General features: G+C 46.5%; 1 protein-coding gene across 3 annotated transcripts in view; it reads right to left on the bottom strand.

Annotated features, from left to right (window-relative positions):
- KCNG2 (potassium voltage-gated channel modifier subfamily G member 2) overlaps positions 1-14,512 on the bottom strand; it is a 67,894-nt gene extending 53,382 nt beyond the window's left edge. The window contains exon 1 of one of the 3 annotated variants that reach the window (XM_049900942.1): positions 14,429-14,512. Coding sequence is in view for 1 of the 3 variants with exons in the window: in XM_049900941.1 (XP_049756898.1) it covers positions 4,384-4,468 (85 nt within the window). In the remaining 2 variants the exon portion in view is untranslated. Of the gene's footprint in view, positions 1-4,383; positions 4,863-14,176; positions 14,271-14,428 lie in introns of those variants that run through there. The other 2 variants (XM_049900945.1, XM_049900941.1) reach the window with 2 other exon arrangements.
- Positions 14,513-22,431: the final 7,919 nt, after the last annotated feature.

The following is a 22,431-nucleotide window of genomic DNA, read 5'->3' as shown; positions in this document are numbered from 1 at the left end:
GAAATAGAACTACCATACGATCCAGCAACCCCACTCCTTGGAATATATCCTAGAGAAATAAGAGCCTTTACATGAACAGATATATGCACACCCATGTTCATTGCTGCACTGTTTACAATAGCAAAAAGATGGAAGGAACTAAGGTGCCCATCAATGGATGACTGGATAAATAAATAATGGTATATTCACACAATGGAATACTATACATCCATAAAGAACAGTGATGAATCTGTGAAACATTTCATAACATGGAGGAATCTGGAAGGCATTATGGTGAGCAAAATTAGTCAGTTGCAAAAGGACAAATATTATATGAGACCACTATTATAAGAACTGAAGAAATAGTTTAAACGGAGAAGAAATTATTCTTTGACAGTTATCAGAGTGGGGAGGGAGGGAGGGAGAGGGGTATTCACTGATTAGATAGTAGACAAGAACTATTTTAGGTGAAGGGAAAGACAACACACAATACAGGAGAGGTCAGCACAACTGGACTAAACCAAAAGCAAAGAAGTTTCTTGAATAAACTGAACGCTTCAAAGGCCATCATAGCAGGGGCGAGGGTTTGGGGACCATGGCTTCAGGGGACATCTAAGTCAATTGGCATAATAAAATCTATTAAGAAAACATTCTGCATCCCACTTTGGAGAGTGGCATCTGGGGTCTTAAACGCTAGCAAGCGGCTATCTAAGATGGATCAATTGGTCTCAGCCCACCTGGAGCAAAGGAGAATGAAGAACACCAAAGACACAGGGTAATTATGCGCCCAAGAGACAGAAAGAGCCACATAAACCAGAGACTACATCAGCCTGAGACCAGAAGAACTAGATGGTGCCCAGCTACAACCCATGACTGCCATGACAACAGAGAATCCCTGAGGGAGCAGGAGAGCAGTGCGATGCAGACCTCAAATTCTTGTAAAAAGACCAGGCTTAATGGTCTGGCTGAGACTGGAAGGTCTGCAGAGGTCATGGGCCCCAGACCTTCTGTTAGCCCAAGACAGGAACCATTCCCAAAGCCAACTCTTCAGATAGGGATTGGACTGGACTATGGGATAGAAAATGATACTGGTGAGGAATGAGCTTCTTGGATCAAGTAGACACATGAGACTATGTGGGCAGCTCCTGTCTGGAGGGGCGATGAGAAGGCAGAGGGGGCCAGAAGCTGCCCTAATGGCCAAGAGGAGAGAGAGTGGAGAGAAGGAGTGTGCTGTCTCATTAGGCGGAGAGCAACTAGGAGTATATAGAAAAGCGTATATAAATTTTTGTATGAGAGACTGACTTCATTTGTAAACTTTCACTCAGAGCACAATAAAAATTAAAAAAAAAAAAGCACACAATTTCGTGTTCAATTTGGGATTTTGTGGGCCCTCTAACTTGGCACCTGATCCTGAGGCCCCAGGTTAAGGATTCCTATTTCAGGGGGAGCATTTTAGATTTATCCCAATTACCAATTTAGTTACATCATGATGAATGTTTCACCTTTCCCCAACAACGCTCTTACTCTCACCTACGAAAGTATAGAACCTCAAAGTGCAGGGTTTTGACAAGACAAATGAAAGCATAATAGCTTTACAGAATCTGGTCCTTTGTTCTAATCTGTCTCCCATTAGCAAATTATACAGACACACAGGGATAACAGACTATAAATGCAGACCAAAGACAAAGCCCTCATCTTCCTGGCCCTGAGTTACCTCTTTCCTGCTTGAGGCTGGGGAGGTTCTTTCCAGAGGCTCAGCCATCTCATGTTCTAGGTCCCTGCCCACCCAGGGCGTCCTCCTGGGTCTTCTTCCCCAAGTATTTCCTCTTCCTACCTTTCTTCCACACCTTTGAGGTCCCCATGGGCTCTTCTTTCTCAGCATGTGTTATGGATTGAATTATGTCCCCCCAAAAAACCTGCTGAAGTCCTAACCCTTGTACCTGTGAACATGAGGTTGTTTGGAAATAGGGTCCTTAAAGATGTTATCATTTAGGTTACCATGTGGTTGTACCAGAGTAGGGTGGGCCTTAATGCCATCCAAGTGGTGTCTAATAAATGAGGAGAAGAGACAGAGAGACATACAGGCACAGGGGAAGACGCTAGGTGAAGATGCATCTACGAGCTGAGGAACGTCAAGGATTGCCGGCCTCACTGGAAGCTGGAAGAGGCCTGGAGCAGCCCTTCTCAGATCTGCAGTAGGAATCAGCACAGCCAACACCTGGTTTAGACTTCTGGCTCCAGACCTGTGTGCCAGCTACCACAGGTGGGGCTCCCGTACACAGCGTCTCAGCACACCCAGGGCTGGGTGTGGGCGGGGGTCCCTGATACAGAGCTGCCCCTGGTGGTGGTGTCCTCTGGTTTGGGCACATGCTAGTGCCCAGCCCCTCCAGGCCCCTCAGGGGCATGTGTGCGCCTGAGCCAGCACTCTACACAGGCTCACCCCCAGGGAGAGCCTCAGAATTCCTAGAAGAGGAAAGATGATGAATTGAGAGTAGAGAGACTGCACGACAGCTGGAGTCTATTAGGTTTCCAGCAGCCCAGATGCTCCCTGCAGCCTGTGCCACTGTGCCACAGGGAGAACATATCTTCATGCAGCCACATGGGGGCCAGCCTGGATGCCCACACACCCAGGACCCTTGACATGAACCCCCGCATGCACACAACCCTTGGCCTCTACCCCCACAGGGACAGGACACTTGGCTTGGACCACCAGACGACCAGGACCTTCAGCCTGAAACCTGCATGCACACAACACTCATTCTGAACCCCAACACGCACATGTCCCTCAACCTGGACTCCCCCATGCCCAGAACCCTTGGCCTGGAGTCCCACATGCATAAGACCCTCAGCCTGAACCCCCCTAGGCCCTCAGCCTGTATCCCCCCTCCACAAGATCCTTACCCTGAACCCCCACACGAACATGACTTTCAGCCTGGATCCCCAGATGCACATGACCCTCAACCTGGACCCCCACACACCCAGGATGAGGGTCCTGATGTCAGTGCTGAGCTGCCTGTGGGCAAAGACCTGGTGAGGAAGGACACCGCCCTCCCAGCTTCAGGGTCCCACCCGCTTCATCCTGAGGCTCCAGCTCTGCTGGCTGCCAGTGTCCTGTGCAGCCCCCTGGCCTGAGCATCATCCTCGTGGTCACCAGGTTCCTGCCAGGAAATGGGGCCTAGGTGGGGAAGGGCAGAGCCAAATCTTCCTAACAACACTACAATGTTGTTTGCAGTTTTCACTTCATTCTCCCACGAGTACATGGCGAAGTTCCCCAGAAGCTGCACGACGTGGAAAATGGCTATAGATTGACGGAGGAGCAGCTGTTTCCGATTAAGTCAGATGCTAATGAGATTTGCAAACAATGAAAACAATGCCACTCCTCTTGCTAACTTTTCTGGCTTTGGAAAATAGTTATTTTTCATAAAAAAATGTTATTTATATAAACATGTAATATATAATGGGTTTATAACTGTTATTTTAAAATGAACTAATACATAAACATTTTCAGTGTTTTCCAGTTTAATTTCTAACGTGTTAATTTTGCTAAGTATAACATGCATAAACAAACCCTTTTTAAAAAAGAGGTCCTAAATAATTGTTAAGAAGGCAAAGTGGTCTTAAGACTAAATCCCAGCTCTAAGCTGCCAGCTCCTCCTGGCCTGATCTGCGTGACGCCTGTGACCCTGGTCCAGCCTCTCCCTGGAATTCTGGCAATGGACAGACATTTTTACAGAGGCCCAGCTACTGAAATTGCCAGGGAAAAAGTAGAGGAAACCTTGGTTTAAAGTCATCGTGGATACTGCTAAGTTTCCCCTCCCTGCTGTCTGCACAGAGCCCAGCCCAGTGGTGGGCTGTTCCTTGGGGGATCAGGGGGTGGGGTGCAGCGGCTGCGACCCTCAGGGGTGCTCTGACAAGTCTTCAGTGAAGGGTCTGTAAGCTCACTTCCCTGAGGGGTCAGGGGAACCCCACCTCATCTGCAGGATGAGGGGTCTGTAGGCTCCATACCTCGTCAGCATGAACAGAGATCCTCACCCTGAAGATCCGTCAGCCTCCTCACCCGACACCCCACCCAGTCTCCACTCCTCACCCCCTTCCTCAGCTTCGCAGAAGTGAGCACAAGGCACTCCACACAAGCAAATGCTCCAGACAACAGAATTTTTCCTTTTAAATCACTGTGATTTCTAATTGGTAATTTCTTTTTGAAATCAATTTATTAAACAAGTGATTAATCATTTCCACAGCTTCTCAAACCAAGTGTAATGAACATAATTTAACCTTTCCTTGATGTTTGTGCAATTATCACAGGGAGCTGTCGACACAGTAGCCCTGGGGTGAGAGGAAGAGGCCCATGCCCAGAGGAAATGCTGGGGTCCCTGATGCCAACCACAGTATCAGGTGCCTCACCTTTGGTGAATGGAGGGTCAGCAAGAACAACAGAAACCCTTAATGAGATGGATGGGCGCGATGCTGTGACAATGGACTCGAGCATCCCAGTGATGGTGATGATGGTGCAGGACCAGGCAACCTTTCATTCTGTTATAGATAAGGTCACTATGAGTCAGAGCCAACTGGACAGCAGCTAACAACGACAACAGCAAGATAACTCCTCACAAAAGTGGGAGTACCCAGGAGACCTAATGCACTCAACTTTCTGCAAAAACATGTATTTGTTTGAATCGGAACAATGGCCTCCCGTGTGGACACCTCAGACTCCAGAAACTCTCTCAGGTTTGTGACTAGTGTCCTGGATTTGTCAGTGGCTCAGAAAGCCCCTGATGTTTCTGGGCCCCGATGCTGCAGGCCTTGCGTTTACTCCACACCAGCGCAAGAGCAGAGATGTGCTGAGGACTTGCTCTGGAGCCCACAGCGTCACCCCCAAGATGGTTTTCACACGCGCTGGCGGGGACGGTGCCCGCACAGTGTCTGAAGGCAGAGACCTAATGCATAAAGACTTCTGGAAGGAAAATCACTGACAGGCCACTGGCACTCAGGTGGGGTGGTAGGATTTCAGGTGATTTCTACTTTCTTTATATGGTTCTTGCCTGCATTTTTAAAAACGAAAAATACAGGTAATTTTAGTAACTAGGAAAAGGAAAAAAAATCTATTTCGATTTTAGGGGAAAAATCACATCTTAAAGTTTTTACATAATGAGACTTTGTTCCATGAAATGCCAGCACATAACTCCGCATTAAATCTTTATCAAGGTGCAATACCTTGAAGAGCATCTTGACATTAACAAGCAGTCGGCAAGTTAGCTAAAACTTCCTCTGATGTTGAGTCTGCTCCTGTAGCAGGGGTTCTGTAATTCTCAGGCAGTAAAACGACTTTTCTGGTGGGGCAATTCTCTAACCAGCAGTACAAAACAACAGGTGAGGTGTTCTCTTGTATGAACGCGTCATAAACTCAGGGAAAACAATACTCTGTAATGTGTTGACTTTGAAAACAACAATGCTTAAAATTCTAGTATGATGGAAGTTTTCAGTCATCCAAATTTCTTCCTTTTTCTTTTTTTAAAACCACACTATACTATCAAGAAGTTTGACTTTTCAAACAGAAGGAATTAAAAATTTTTAAGAGATACTTTGTAGACCTCTATGCAGATACATTCGAAAATCTAGACAAAATGGAAAATTTCCTGGTGAAATACAGGTGGCCAGAATTGATCCCATTAGAGTTAGCAAGCATAACCAGCAAATTTCCATGGAAGAAAACAGAGAACGTAGCAAAGAGCTGCCCCACAAAAGAGCACCAAGCCTGGATAGATTCCAAAGAATTCTACCAAACCTCATAAAAGCTAGGTAGACCTGATGCTCTGTGAGCAATGCCGGAGCATTGTTAAAAAGACTTTCCTCATTCCTTTTATGAAGAGAGTGAATGCTGTTTTTTAAATCAGACAAAATCAGGAAAAGAAAACTACAGACCAATGTCACTCGTGAATATTGATGCAAAAATTCTAAATAAAATATCGCTCTTGTTACGGGCTGTTGAGTCAGTTTTGACTCAGCAGCCCTATGTACAACAGAACAAAACACTGCCCGGTCCTTCACCATCCTCACAATCACTGCTACGGTTGACCCCGTTGTTGCAGCCACTGTGTCAATCCATCTTATTGAGGGTCTTACTCTTTTTCGCTGGCCCTCTACTTTACCAAGCAGGGACTGGCCCCTCCTGATAACACGTCCAGAGTACATGAGACGAATCTCACCATTTCCTTCTAAGGAGCATTCCGGCTGTACTTCTTCCGAGACAGATTAATTTGTTCTTCTTGCAGCCCATGGTATATTCAATATTCTTCACCAACAACATAATCCAAAGGCATCAATTCTTCTTCGGTCTTCCTTATTCATTGTCCAGCTTCACATGCATATGAGGTGAGGTGATTGAAAATACCATGGTTTGGGTCAGATGGACCTTAGTCCTCAAAGTGACATCTTTGCTTTTTAACGCTTTAAAGAGACCTTTTGCAGCAGATTTAACATAGACAAGTGAGTACCTCCAGTGCGGCATCCATTTGTTGAAACATCTTAATTGGTATTTCATCAGTTCCTGCAGCCTTGTTTTTCGCCAGTGCCTTCAGTACCATCAGTCTTTGATCATATGCTACCTCCTGAAATGGTTGAACGTTGACCAATTCTTTTTGGTACAGTGACTCTGTGTATTCCTTCCATCTGCTTTTGATGCTTCCTGTCCCGTTTAATATTATCCATAGAATCTTTCCTTATTGCAGCTTGAGGCTTGAATTTTTACTTCCGTTCTTTCAGCTTGAGAAATGACTAGCGTGTTCTTCCCTTTTGGTTTTCTAACTCCAGGTTTTTCACATTTCATTATAATATTTTACTTTTTTTTCTCCAGCTGCCCTTTGAAATTTTCTGTTCCGCTCCTTTACTTCATTATTTCTTCCATTTGCTTTAGCAAATTCTGAATTATTAAACAGAATTCAACACCTCTTTAGGAAAAAAAAATGCTCTGGCAAAGTGGACTTATTTCAGGAATGCAAGCACCATGTAAAATAGGACGACTCACAAATGTTTGCTTCTTTCTGATGCTGAGCTGGTCAGGGCATATTAAACTGGACAAAATGGCTCATTCAAGTGAATGTCCTTCAGGTAAATGGGACTGCCGGAATGTCTTGGGAGAGTCTTGTGTGATTTGTTCAAAGTGTCCCACCACGTACGCAGAAAACACTTCTCCACGTGAGGACTCTGGTGGAAAAAATTTCAGACACAGAGAGCTGGCCAGCAGCCCTGGCTCCCTAACTTGGATTCTCTCCCGGACTGTTTTTCAAGTACGAACCCGATGGGCGGGTGAAAGCACCGCTCCGGAAGCCCCAATTCTGCAGCCATGGATGGGGTCAGCACCAGCCCTTTCTGGGTCAGCTTCATCACCTTTAAAATTAGGGGCTGAATGGAGTCTCCCCAAAGTTCTTTCCAGTGAGAGAAGAGGAGAGGGGAGAAGGGAGGGAAAAGGAGCTCAGGGGAGCCCTGAACCAATGCATCTTTTTGAAAATCGACTGTCCTTCATCTGAAAAGGGGAAGAAGAGTGCCACTTCCTTCTTTATTAATTTGCTAACGTTTGCTGCCTGGAGGCGCTTTTAAGCCCATATTTCTAGGTTCAGCCCCAAAGGGGGCCCTGGCTGTGGTCTGCAAGGGGAGAATGCCACGTATTAAAACGGACAGCAGAGGTTATTTCATCGGTAAAGCAAAACACGTTAACAGAGGAGTAAGAGAAAACATGTTCTGAAATGTTCTTCTAGCAAGTATTAATGCTACAAATGTTTTCCTAAAATAATATCAGTTGGGAGGCAACAGGCCGCTGCCACTCTGGGTGCTTTCTTCCTAAGGCCCAATAGGGGTCGAAGAAGGCATTTTAGGAACGCCAATGTAACCTCCTTGGGGGTCATGTGAGTATAAGTGTGTGCAAGTATAATTGTGAGTGTGCAAGTATAATTGTGAGTGTGCATGTGTATTTGTGAGTGTGCACGTGTGTGTTAGTGTGTGTGTGAATGCGTGAAAGTGTTAGTGTGAGAGTGCTAGTGTGTCTGAGTGTGAATGTGTATGAGTGAGACTGTGTGTGTGAGTGCCTATGAGTCTGTGTGAGTGTGTATATGAGTGTGTGAGTATAAGTGTGGGTATACATGTGCGTTTGTGAGTACGAATGTGAGTATTAGTGTGAGTGTATGTGTGTGTGTGAATGTGTGTGCCTATGAATGTACATACGCATATACTTCCTCCTCCCCCACAGCTAGACTTTACATTTTACAGGGATGAGATATTGTTCTCATTCTAATGAATCACTCTTAGAACAGAATCCAACCCACACTGGGTACTCAAAAATGTTTGTTCAGATTCTAATAAGGGACTTATATCCAAAGTACACAAAGGATTCTTAAAACTCAACAATAAGTAAACAAACAACCAAATTAAAAAATGGGCAAAAGATCTGAACAGACAAAGAAGATGTTGTTGTTGTTAGCTGCCTTCAAGTCAGCCCCAGACTCATGGTGACCCCACCCATAACAGAATAAAAAGCTGCTTGGTCCTGTGCCATCCCTATGATTGGTTGCCGATCGGACAATTGTGATCTCTGGGGTTTTCATTGGCTGATTTTCAGGAGTAGATCTTTTCTTCCTCATCTGTCTTAGTCTAGAAGCTCTAATGAAATGTATTCAGCATCATAGCAATCCAAAATCCTCCAGTGACAGGTAGGTGGTAGCTGTACATAAGATGCACTGGCCGGGAATCCAACCCAGGTCTCCCACATGGAAGGTGAGCATTCTAGAAATGAACCACCAATGCCTCCCAAAGGAGACATACAGAAGGCAAATAGGCATATAAAAAATGCTCAAAGTCAGATGTTCAGAAAAATGCAAATGAAAACAACGATGAGATGCTACCACACACCCATTAGGATGGCTAAAACCCAAAATGTTGGCAACACCAAATGCTGACAAGGATATGGAGCAACAGAGCTCTCACTCATTGCTGGTGGGAAGGTAAAACGGTACAGCCACTGGTTTCTCACAAAGCTAAACATATACTTACCATGCATTCCAGCAATTACGCTCCTAGGTATTTACCAAAATGAGATGAAAACATATGTTCGTCTGCATAAAACCTGCACAGGAATGTTTATAGTAGCTTTATTCATAATTACCAAAAATTAGAAGCAACCAAGATGTCCTTCAGTGGATGAATGGATAAACAAACTGTGGCCCCACCATACAATGCAGCATTAGTCAGCCATGAAAAGACATGAAGGAACCTTAAATGCACATGGCTAAGTGAAAGAAGCCAGTCCAAAAAGGCTGTAGATGGTGATTCCAAATATATGACATTCTGGAAAAGGCAAACTATAGAGACAGGGAACACATCAGTGGTTTCCAGGGGTCCGGGATAGGAGAGGGGTGAACAGGTGGTGCCCTGTAAAGTGGCAGCCATTACCACTGGAGAGTGGGATTACACGGATATTTTGAACCTATACTTCTCTAATTTGTATTTCCAAGCCTTCTACGATAAAAATGTACTACTAGTATAATGAGGGAAAAACAACACAGTGAGTTGCACTCATTGTACCTGGAGACAGGACGAAGTGGTTCCAACCTGCCCCCACAGCTCTCTGCAGCCTCTGTCCGTCTCACAGTCTCTTTGGTGTGAAGTGAGCCGCTCAGAGGATGTCCACCACCAGTTTCAATGAAAGCAAATCCATCCAGTTGACCAACGTGCAAACCTTTCTGGGCGGTCAGCAACGAGGCGGGCTCAACGGCTGCATCCTCAACCCCCTGCCACACCTGTGAGGTGGCCCACACCCCAAACATGGCCTCATCAGAGGACGTGGCAGTGCTGGTCAGTGGCTTGGCCCCAGATGGAATGCATTGAAACCAAGTGCCAGCTATGTAGATCAACGATTTAGCCATAGGAAGGGAGCCAGGGTACTGATTTCATGGTTATTGGTCCAGGTTTATTTCTCTGAAACTAAAAGAGCTAAGACAGCATCCAGTCCAACCATCTTATCTGAGCTGGGAGGAATTATATACGCAGTTGGAAGATTGCCCAACACCCAAGACCGGAGAAGGCCAGTCTGAGTCTGCATCTTCCGTGTCCCTGTGCCTACGGTCTCGAGCCCACAATGAGTCCTAGATAGAATTCGCACCCATTAGTTTATAGAGTAGAGAGCTCTTAACAACCCTTGTGTGTGTTGCTGTTTAATCATAACTTCATTTGCCAGATGAAGAGCTGAACTATCATGTATAGAACGCTTCATAAAAACTCTGAGGCTGAGTGACCTTCCCGAGCCCCTTCCAATGATTTGGGTGGATTTGTCGTTTGGTTTGTTTCTCATGACAGTTTCTTATCTGGGCAGAATAAACCTACTTGATAAGATGCCAGGCAAAGACTGTACGTGCCCACAGGTAAGACACTGCTATGGATTAAATTGTGTCCCCCCAAAATGTGTGTCAACTCGGCTAGGCCATGATTGCCAGTATTGCGTGACTGTCCACCATTTTGTCATCTGATGTGATTTTCCTATATGTTGTAAATTCTATCACTATGATATTAATGAGGCACGATTAGAGGCAGTTATGTTAAAGAGGCAGGATTCAATCTACAAGACTAGGTCTCTTTTCAGGTATAAAAGAGAGAAGTGAGCAGAGAAACAGGGAACCTTATAACCACCAAGCAAGAAGAGCCAGGAGTGCACATCCTTTGGACTCAGGGTCCCTGTGCTGAGTAGCTCCCAGACCAGGGGAAGATTCACGACAAAGACCTTCCCCCAGAACTGACACACAGAAAAAGCTTTCCCCCGGATTCACCCTGAATTCAGGCTTCTAGCCTCCTAGACTGTGAGAAAATGAATTTCTCTTTGTTAAAGCCATCTACTTGTGGTATTTCTGTTACGGCAGCTCTAGATAACCAAGACAGACATTGAACAGCAAGGGTGCTGACCCAAAGCCAAGAACCAACTCACTCTGTTTGCTCTGCTTCCTCTTTAGAGAACTGCCACACTGTCAGGAAAGCTTTGCCTGGGAATGGGTGGTTGTGTTCCTTTACTGCCAAATAGACCTGGAGCTCATCTCAAACTTTAAAGTGTACACAAGGTAAAAGGTAGATTCTGACTCAGCAGGTCGGGGTGGGGGGTGGTTCTGCATTTCTAACAAGCTCCCAGGGACCTCAATTCACTGAGGGGGGATGCAAACCCGCAAACTTTGCTCAGTCCACACCCTTGTCTTGTGGTCAGGAAGACCAAGTGCAGGGCTCTGTACTGCGCAGGCACTGTACTGTGTGGTCCTTGGATCCTGGGTTAGATGTCAGGTGCCTGGCTCTTGTCCGCGGTGTCCTGCTTGATGACACCCCTGGTTTAGTCTGAACTGCGACACCCCCAGTGCTCCTCAGCCCTCACAAGCAGCAGCAACTCAGTGGTCTCCTTCCTCAATGCTGAGAACGTGGTTTCTGTGGAAGTTACCCTTCAGTGGATGCCGCCGCTGGCTACGTGTATGGCCCTCTGACATCTGCCCTTGGACACCAGAGCCCTGCATCCCATCTGGAAAGGCCTCCTCCCCCTACCTCAGACCCACTGCTGCCTCTCCAGTGGCATCCAGGCTCCTTCCTGAACCCATATATTCTGCCCCATCTGCTCCTGTCCCTCCACCCCCACAGCTTTCCCTAGGCGGCAGAACCGGGAACACCCTCCCACTCCTGGCGCAGCCAGCCGACCTGCCCACCTGTGCCTGTCCCGAGCCACTACAGCCCCAGAGGGGCTCGGCCCAGCAGTGCCTCTGCAGCTAGGTTCCACCAAAGCCCACTCAGGCACCAGAGCGAGCCTTGGATTTTATCATTTCCTGCCAACCTGTGTGTCTCCACCACCTGTTAGTTATGGTGCATGGACCCTGTAATTATGATATGCACTGGGTAGAAACTCAATTAGAACTCAAGCAATTCACCAGCCAGGGTATACTGTTTCAGTACCTGCGGGACCCTGAGTGGCACTAACAAGGAAAAACCACACAGCCTCAGCTTCTGTAGGCTGAGAACTCGCTTCTCTCCTTTAATTTCCATACCCACAAAACACCCAGTTTCCCCCTTAAATTATGGAAATCTCAAGCTTTAAAAAAAGAGAACTTTTGCAAAGTGGAATATATAAATGGTAAGACGAAAAGGATCAAAACACTATTTGGCACTGGCCTTGGATCTTTCTGAAAGTTGTTTTCATAACCATTTTCCAATTAAGCTACAGATACAATGGTATTCTCTTGGCAATATTGTATAATTCTTATTATCTGTGTAGCCTGTAGGTAACTAAGGACCCACAGCCAAGTAAATTTCATCCCCAAAAATTCTGCTTAGAGAACTCTTCACAATTATGATACTCTTATTCCAGAGAAGGAGCCATAGCGGTGCAGTGGTTAAGAGCTGGCTGCTAATCAAAAGGTCAGCAGCTGGAATCCACCAGCCTCCCTGGGAACCCTATGGGGGCAGTTCTACTCTGTCCTATGGGGTCACTGAGTCAGAATCGACTAGATAGCAGTGGGTTTGGTTTTTTGGTTTATCCTAGAGAAACTAGAATCCATTAACCGCCTACTCGGGTTATTAATGACTGAACCTTTCACAAGCCAGCTGTAAATCCTAGAGAGACTGAAGGCTGGACAAGGACAACCACCCTCTTGGCTATGTGCCCCTGTCTGGGTTTGCAGGATAGCCCTGGGGTTCTCAGCAGGGCTCCGTGCCTCACTACACACACGAGAGGCCCTGTGACCAGTCCACACTGCCTCACAGCACACAAGATGCCCTGTGGCCGGTCCACCCACGGCCCCAAGTGCTCCCTCCTGGCTACCCCTGACCAAGTGTGCTGAGGCGTTAACCCAGTTTAGGGATCCTCAGAGGCCACGTCTTAATCCAGTCATGCCAAGCTTCTCCTGCAATGTCAAAATCCGTTATCTACGGCATGCCGCCCGCTCCAACGTGAGATGTGTGCACACGCTTCAGGGAGCCCCCGCCTCCGCAGTCAGAAGGCAGGACCTAGGAGAGAGCCAGGCATGAGGCAGAGGAAAGGCGGACTTTCTGGAATTTTGAGGGATGGCTATAAAATCCATCCACGGAGCCCAAACCAAACTCCTGGGCAGAGTTTGGAAGAGGTGAGAAGGGCCCAACCCACCTCGGTGCTGCCCCGGGGTGGGGGAGAGGCTCGGGAAGTGCAGAAACCACGCACAGAGCGGGCTTGGAGCGGGATCACAGAAAAGGTGTGCAAAGAACCCCCCTGGGGGGCGGGGCTTGGAAGCTGGCAGGGTGGTCCTAGGAGCGCAGAGAAAACTGAGCTCATCAGCGCGGGGTCCCTTGCCGTCAGCGCAGAGCCCAGGCCCAGGATCATCCCGGGCCCGGCTCTCTTCGTCCCAGGGTCACCAGCCGTCCCCGCGGCCGCGCCCCAGCCCGGGCAGTCCACCCAGGCTTCGGTGTAAGTGGGCCAGTCCTCGGAGCAGTGTGCCCAGCCTCTCCGCAACCCCCTCGGGAAGAGGGGCGCTCTTGGGCTCTCAGATTTCCGAATTCGAAGCAGCTCGAGGCGGGCCCCTCTCCGCGGCCCCAGGTCAGCGCCCCGCCCATGTGTGCAAGTAGAAGGGTGGGGGTACATCACATCCCCCATGCCCAGGGGGACCGAGGGGGCTGCAGAGAGACTGGGCATGCGGCGCCAAGGACTGGCCCATATCCGCCCCCAGGCCAGGCCCAGGCGCGGACGTTGCCCCCGTCCACCCCTCCAGCTATCAGAGGCTCCGGCGGGATCGGCTCCGACGGACGTGGCGGGCGGCGGGTGGCGACACCCGGGCTCCGGCCGCGGCCGCTCAGACCTCCAAGGAAGGGCGTGGAGCTGCTGCCGGTCCACCACTGGCCTCCCCCCGGGGCTGCGCCCGCGTCGGAGACGCGGCCAGGACTGGTGGCGGCGAGCTTCCCGCAGCCCTGCCCAGGCGCCGATCCTCAGCTCTGAGGTCCGGGGGCGGCTGGAGCCGAGGCGCTTCAAATGTCCCTTCCTGGGCGCTCCCCTTGCCCCACCTCCGCCACGCACCCGGAGTAGAAACTGCGTGTGCTGGAGCATCGCCCCTGCGGGACACGCGCCCGAGTCCTTGCGCCCGCTCCTGGCCCCGACACTCCGTGGTAGCCCCACGCCCCTGCCCTGGAACCCTCTGGTGTGGACCACCGCGCCCCACTGCACCTCTGCTACGGTTCCTGTTCCTTCAGCGTAGCCCGGCGCACCACTGACCCGGGCCTCTGCCTCGGGACCCTCCAATGTAGCGCCCGCGTTCCACTGCCCCCTCTGGCCAGGGATCCTCTGATATAGACCCTGCTCCCCATTTTCCCTGCTCCCAGGACCCTTTGGGTCTCCTGTCCCCGCTCCTGCCCCCCTACCCTGGGGTGTAGACCCCCACCCCCCGCCGCGGGTGCAACTCTGCCGCTAGTGCCTCACCTGCCAGCCGGAAGCTCCGCGGGTCCGGTGCTAGGTGCCGGGCCTAGTTACCACCTCGGGAGCGGGGCAGTCTCCCATCCGCTTAGCCCGAGCCCAGCCCCGCCCCGTGCCCGCCCCCCGTCGGCCCTGCGCTCGTCCCAGTCCCGCCAGCGGTGGCACGGCGCCCCCTCGCGCCCGGGCGCGCCCAGCTTGGGTCCGAGGGCTGTGGACCTCTGGGCGCTGCAGCTCAAGGCGGGGGCGGCTCCGCTGCAGCAGGGCACCAAGGCCACAGGGCTGCGCGCAGGCGATCAGGCAGTCGGCATGGAACCCTGCGTCTGGCCCGGCTCCGCCAGCCACGCCGACCCCCGCGCGCACTCAGATATGGACGCGCTGAGACCCGCGCGCACTCACATGCGCTCACTGCGGCCGTTCCAGAGGTGTGAACTCCTATCTCCTATCTCCAAATCACCACCCGCAAAGCAAACTTTGGGGGTGAAGGGAAAGAAATGCGAGACCAGGACAGCAAAGCCGAAGCCGGCATGGAGCCCGCCACCCCGAGCTCCCACGGACAGGAACGCCATAGTCTCGGTGTCGACGCTAAAGTAACTTCCCACGGTGTGCAGAGACTCTGGGCCACTGGCTGAGACTCAGGGAGCGCCAGGCTTTGGTAACGAGCGGACACCAGATGCACGGGTGTCACAGCACAAGCGCAGCATCTTCGATCCCCCCCACCCCCAGCAGGCGGCCTCTGTTGGGCGGATCTTTCAGCGTTTGCATTTACGAGAAGGAAATATTTCTCTCCAGCTTCAGCCTGGGTGTCAGAGATGTTGGAAAGGAGGTTTCTTCTTCCTAGGAACATTCATTGACTTGCACAGCTGGAGAGACTTCATCACCAGACCCCTGTCGCCCAAGGATCACTCTGATTGGAAACCTCCGCTGACCGGGAACTGTTACTCTGGGGCGGGGAAGGGGAGTTCATTTAGGACAGCTCTATTTGTTAACAGTTAAGCAGACCACTGCTTCCAGGAACGTGTGCCTGAGAGGCCGGTGAATATTTGTAGCTGCAGAAGGCAGAGCTAGGCCAAGTTATTCCCTAAGCAAAAACCGAACTAATCCGTTCACACAGAAGCCCTTCAACCCTGTGACAACCCTCCATTTAAAAAAAAAAAAAGATACTCATGAGATGCACTCAGCAGGGTGGTTGTCACAGAGTGGGTACTCAATCACTGGTCACTTTGTTTACACACTTATGAATGTGTGTTTGTGCACGTGTGTGTATTTTCAGGCTAAATACTGCACCCTGGTTGCCTCTTTCAGTCCCTCCACTTTAAGGTTGCTTTTAAACCTTCATTAAAGGTCTGGGTTGCTGTGATCTTTGCAGAATGGAACTAGACTATCACCTCCCTTTTATAGTATCATACCTCTGTTGATCCAACCAAGCTTTCACTAGCCTGTTCTGGCACCCACACCACACTTTCAGACAACCTGGCTTTTTAGTCCACTTGAATCCTCAAGGTTGTTTCACACAAGCAGGGTAACAGCTCTCTCCAGGGTTCTCATAGCCTTCACTGGTGCAGATGAATTTTTTTTTCTTTCCTGATCCTTATTTTCAGTTATGCGATTCTTTAAAATCTACATGCAGCATATTGTTATTTCTCCCTATTAAATCTTATTCTTTTAGTTTTTACTAACCTTTTTAGTGAACCCGTTGGACCTCTCAGAACCTGAATCCTATTACAGACATATTAGCTCCCTCCTTACCTTGAGCCATTTGAAGGTTGGTAAATTGAGCTGGATGGTCCAAGTCACTGATACACAAATGTTTGCAAAAGAAGAGAGAGAGTAATGTAGCCCCAAGTTATTCCACTGAGATCTTCCTCTGGTTGAATATGGCCTAAGAATCAACATTCCGTGTGCCCGATGGTCACGCCAGTCAGGATTCTACCTACTCCCTATACCCCTAGGATCAGTTCAACATTTTACCATTTTATTGAGGAGATGATCATGGGAGACTTAACCAAATGCCTTTCGAAACTGAAATATAATTAATTAACCATCTGAACAGGTAAGTCTAGCAATTTTACAAAAGTAAAAGGGATAACAATGTGGTTTGTTTAATATGATTTTTTTGAAGTAAAATAGAAACAAAACAAGTTGCCTTCGAGTCAATTTCGAAGTATTGGACTAATATTCACTATTTTCTTTTTGGAATCAGTATAGTGTAAACTTGGTGACCCTGGAGGGTTCGAAACCTGGGCCACATTTTGTCAGTTGTTGATTATTGCTTTTCCTAAATGATGGTAAATTCATGTCCCAAGTGAACACTTTTGAGTAGCTTCTGTTTTAGGAGAGGAGCAAACCAGGTACAAAATGTTTTTTATCTTGTTACAAATGTAACGTTGAAGTTGTTCAAGGATCTCATTTTACTTGGATCCACAATCAATGCCCACGGAAGCAGCAGTCAAGAAATCAAACCACTTATTGCATTGGGCAAATCTGCTGCAAAAGACCCCTTTAAAATGTTAAAAAGCAAAGAAGTCACTTTGAGAACTAAGGTGTGCCTGACCCAAGCCATGGTATTTTCAATCGCATCATATGCATGTAAAAGCTGGACAATGAATAAGACCAAAGAAGATTTGGTGCCTTTGAATTATGGTGTTGGCGAAGAATATTGAATATACCACGGACTGCCAAAAGAATGAACAAATCTGTCTTGGAAGAAGTACAGCCAGAATTCTCCTTAGAAGGGAGGATGGCAAGACTTCATCTCATGTACTTTGGACATGTTATCAGGAGGGACCAGTCCCTGGTGACGGACATCATGCTTCGTAAAGTAGAGGGTCAGTGAAAAAGAGGAAGAGCCTGGACAAGATGGATTGACACAGTGGCTGCAACAATGGGCTCAAACATAGGAATGATCGTGAAGATGACACAGGACCCGGCAATGTTTTATTCTGTTGTACACAGGGTTGCTATGAGTCAGAACTGACCTGACGGCACCTAACAACAACAAAACAAATGTAATACATGTTCATTGTAGAAAATCTGTAAACTTTTAAATAAAACACAAGGGAGAAAATAAGACATCCTGTGCAACTCTTACCTTCACCATCCAATCTTTATCACCTATCCTTCTGGTCTCTTTTTAATGTAAAAATATATTTTTGTTTTTTTATATTAAAAAAAAATGCTGTTTGTTGTCGTTAGGTGCTGTCAAGTTGATTTTCACCGCATAGAGACCCAATGTGACGGAACAAAATTGCCCCGTAGGGTTTCCTGGGCTGTAATCGTCACAGAAGCAGATTGCCAGGTTCTTTTCCCATGGAGATGCTTGAGTGGGTTTGAACTACCAACCTTTCAATTAGCAGCTGAGTGCTTAACCACGGAGCCACCAGGGCTCCTTATATAAATAGCATCGTAATATATACTGGCTTTCAACTTCAAACTTTCCGGGGTCTTGGAGGCTGGATGAACCCCTGAAACTGTTGCCTGGAGATAATCTTTAAACCTTAAGCCAAAAATATACCCTGAAGTCTTAAAGCCAAAGATTAGTTCAGCTTAACGAGTAAAAAATGTCTGCCTTGAGCATTATGCTCTTTTAAGAACTGTCTGTATGGGATGAGAGTGACAACGGTAAGTCAAAAGATTAGATAGGAAACTTAGGGGGAAGTGAGTTTATGTTAATGGGGGAGGAACAACTCAGAAAAGGAGAGTGACAATGGCTGCACAACTTGAAGAATGTAATCAATGTCACTGAATTGTACATATAGAAACTGGTGAATTGGTATATGTTTTGCTGTGTATATTCTCAACAACTACACACACACACACACACACACACACACTGGCTTTCCTCCCACTTAATAGAAAACGAACATTTCCCCAGTTTGTCTTCAATATTATTTAAATGATTGTATAGATTTCAATCCATTTATTAAACCAAATTTATTATTTAATTTATTCAACTAAGTATATTTAACTGCAAGTCTACCACTTGACATTTTTTTTACCCAGTTTTTCACTATTATAAAATACTCTGTCATATACATCCTCATAGATATAGCTTGACCCACCTACTTGACTATAGCGATATGTTGCTGAATAAGGTAGAATTTGTGGAAATTTCTTGCAAGTGTTACCTCAACCTGTAATTGGAAATTCATATCTTTGAAGAAATAGAAAGTTCCTGAATGCATTTGCTTATCTGTGTATCTGAATAGACACTCAGCCTCTTGCGGCAGGGGCATATCTTATTTTTGCATCTTTGGTCCTGTAGGGTTGTTATGAATGGAAATTGACTCAGCGACCATGGATTTGGTCCTTAGCACAGGGCTTGGCACTTAAGCATGTGTTTAGAAAATGTTTATTGAATGCATAAATTAGGAAGTGAATGAATAATACTGTTAAAAAAAAAACTTAAATGTCAAATTACTTCCTTTACTAATATTTTCCTTATTAGTAATTTTCTCCTACACTTTTAGCTGTAATTTTTATTTCTTGGCTGCTTTTCAAAACCAGATGATCTATTTCTTTCTTTCTTGGTAACAGCTTTGTTGAGAAATAACTCACATACCATACAATTCACCCACTTAAAGTGTACAATTCAACGATTTTTAGTATATTCACAGAGTTGTGCAACCATCGCCACAATTTTAGAACATTTCATCATCTCAGAAAGGAACGCTTGTACCCTTTAGCTACCACCCTGCCCCTGTCCCCCAGGCACCCAGCCCCTGGTAATCTCTAACCTACTTTCTGTGACATATATTTAATAGCTGTGAGTCGTAATCTACTCAAGAGCACGTGGCTGGAGTCTTATCTCACCTCATCTGAAATGTTTGAAGAATTCCAGAAGATGTCTTCTGTACCTCTGGATTTCTCAGTCTTTGAGACACTTGCATTCTTTGCTTACCTGCCTAGCTTGTAGCTTTCTTTATCTTTGTTTCTGTCTCTTATTTCATGAAAGGAAGATGTTGCTGTGATATCTGCCCCCCACTGTCTCTGAATGATGAAGCAGAAGACCTGGTCCTCCTTGGTGGTGGTCACTCTGACGGTCTGTTACCATGTCCTTCCCCATCGTGTGCCTTCTTCTGCCTCTTTCGGCTGCGACTTGAAACCATTTATTTTTCTGTGTTTCCATTTTCTCCTTTTTCTTTCTCTTTAGCGTTTGCAGCATTTTCTTCTTCAAATGTCATTATGCAATTCTTCCAAAATGACTCAAGATTGGTTCCTCTCTGCCATGAAAGCACCTATGCTTCTAGCCACGGCCACACTTCTTTTTATCTTGGTGCCATTTCCATTTTTTTGATGGTTCAAACATTTCTCAGCAGAGGGAATCTATAGTCTTTCATTGAGCTTTCTCACATTTCCTCCTTTGTTCATTACTTTTAAGCCTCTAACCCTAAATTCTCTAGCTCTAACTTTATTGTGTTCTTCTATGTCCTCATCATAATTTGAGCTCTAAGTAGGAATGTAATCCACTAAAATGCATCTCCCCACCTGGGAAACATACTCCTGACAAAGCCAAAGATGGTCAGTTCCTCATCCTTATGGTTAGAGATGGTACAAAGAATATGAAGGTATTTCATTCATGAAATAGATGTGCACATGAAGTCTGTGTAAATTAAACATGTGTAAATCAACTCAAATTTAAATGCTCTAAGATGAATTCTCTAGTTAAAGGCACTTTCTGGTGGATTCTTTAGTAATATAAGCAATTAGCTGCTTCTTTTTATTCTTTTCTTTGAATAAAGTAAGATCTAACTTATATTTTATTTTTTATTTGCAAATGATTCCTATTTATTATTATTTTATTGTACTTTAGCTGAAGGTTTACAGAACAAACTAGCTTCTCATTAAACAATTAGTACACATATTGTTTTGTGACATTGGTTACCAACCCCATGATGTATCAACACTCTCCCTTCTTGACCTTGTTACCTATTACCAGCTTTCCTGTCCCCGCCTGCCTTCTTGTTCTTGCTTAGGCTGGTGTGCCCCTTTAGTCTCATTTTGTTTTATGGGCCTGTCTAATCTTTGGCTGAAGGTGAACCTCAGGAGTAACTTCAATACTGAGATAAAAGGGTATCTGGGGGCCATTCTCTCAGGGTTTCTCTAGTCTTTGTTAGACCAGTAAGTCTGGTCTTTTTTTGTGAGTTAGAATTTTGTTCTCCATTTTTCTCCAGCTCTGTCCCGGACCCTTTAGTGTGATCCCTGTCAGAGCAGTCAGTCAGTGGCAGTAACCGGGCACCATCTAGTTGTCCTGGACCCAGTCTGGTGGAGGCTGTGGTAGTTGTGGTCCATTAGTCCTTTGACCTAATCTTTCCCTTGTGTCTTTGGTTTTCTTCACTCTCCCTTGCTCCAGATGGGGTGAGATCAGTGGAGTATCTTAGATGGCCTCTCACAAGTTTTTAAGTCCCCAGATACTACTCACCAAAGTAGAATGTAGAACATTTTCTTTATAAACTATGCCATGCCAATTGAGCCAGATGTTCCCCGAGACCATGGTCCCCACAACCCTCAGCCCAGTAATTCAGTCCCTCAGGGAGTTTGGATGTGTCTACGGAGCTTCCATGTCCTTGCCTTGGACAAGTTGTGCTGGCTTCCCCAGTATTGTGCAGTGTCTTAACCCTTCACCAAAGTTACTATTTATCTACTATCTATTTAGTGTTTTTCTATCCCCACCCTTGTCCTCCCTCACAGTCATCAAAGATTGTTTCTTTTTGTGTGTAAACCTTTAGCAATTAGCTTCTTATTTATCTGTTTGACAAGTTGTTGTTGTTAGGTACCGTCAAGTCGGTTCCGACTCACAGTAACCCTATGTTCAACAGAATGAAACACTGCCCAGTCCAAACACTGTTTGGCAAAGGGAGGGAGTTCAAACACTGAGTTTTTCTCATCCAAATGAGATCTGCATGGTAACACATATGTTCTTTAACCAGTTGCTTCTCTCTGAGAAGGAGATTGCACGGGCATAGTTGTGCTTTTATACTGATGGACTTTCAGAATTGGAGCCTTACTGTTCAGTTTACATAACACTTCCCAATATTGCTTTGTTACTATGAAGTGTTTGTGATTCAGTTAATCACCGCGGTATTTCTTCGGGAGCATCTTATATCATTTAATTTAAATCTGCAGTGGAATGGAGGGATCTTTTACTGCCTCTATCAATTTTGTGCTTATGCATTTAACATTCAATTGTGCAAGTGTCATGCTTCCAGGCAACAGTTTCAAATTTCATGAAATAACTTTTTAAATTATTTGAATTGCTTAATCCTGTATGGCTTACTGTAATAAGGTTTTGGATGATTAGGGCTTGCTTATTTCCCCTGAATTATATGGCATCGATGACATTCTGAATGAAAAAGCTCCTCTTGTCTTTTGTGAAGAGTGGAATCCCTGGGCCATTCAGGTGTCTGGGAACAGATCATTTACTTTTATCTTATTCAACAAATATTGGTTCACCTACTGAGTACCAGATGTTCCAGGCGCTGCAGTTCCTAAAAGATGATCAACACAGCTCTGCCCTGGAGAGGCTGAAGGCCGCCCCGTGCAATGAGCTGTGCTGAAAGTCAAGCCAGTTGAACGACTGAATGTTAACACCTCAAGAACTTATGTAGGAAGGGCCATGGCCTTAAACAGAGCTTTAAATTCTTCCCTCCCAAAACATGAGCCTCCCGGGTCTTCAATCTTCACAGAAAACTGCTTAACTCAGAACAGAGATAGACAGAAGAGGGGGGGAGAAAAAAAGCTTCGGCTTCCCCCCACCAAAAAAAAAAAAAACCCAACTAGAACCGAGAGCCTCTCCCACACGCATAGTCTCAGATGACGTGTTTTAGGGAGACGGTCTCCTCAGTAGTAAAATATGAGGACCGTATTTAAAGCCTGGACTCAGAGTAAAAGAACACGTGCAAACACTGAGCGTGTCTTGTGAGAACTAACAGAATGGTACAGATGACATGCAGAAGAGGATTGTTAGCATAAATAAGGCAATAAATGAAAGCACTACAGATACCCAGAAGTGA

Source organism: Elephas maximus, chromosome 11, assembly GCF_024166365.1.
Source record: "Elephas maximus indicus isolate mEleMax1 chromosome 11, mEleMax1 primary haplotype, whole genome shotgun sequence".
NCBI lineage: Eukaryota > Metazoa > Chordata > Mammalia > Proboscidea > Elephantidae > Elephas > Elephas maximus.
Note: the sequence above shows the minus strand (reverse complement) of the source record. Positions and strands in the feature narration are given on the sequence as shown.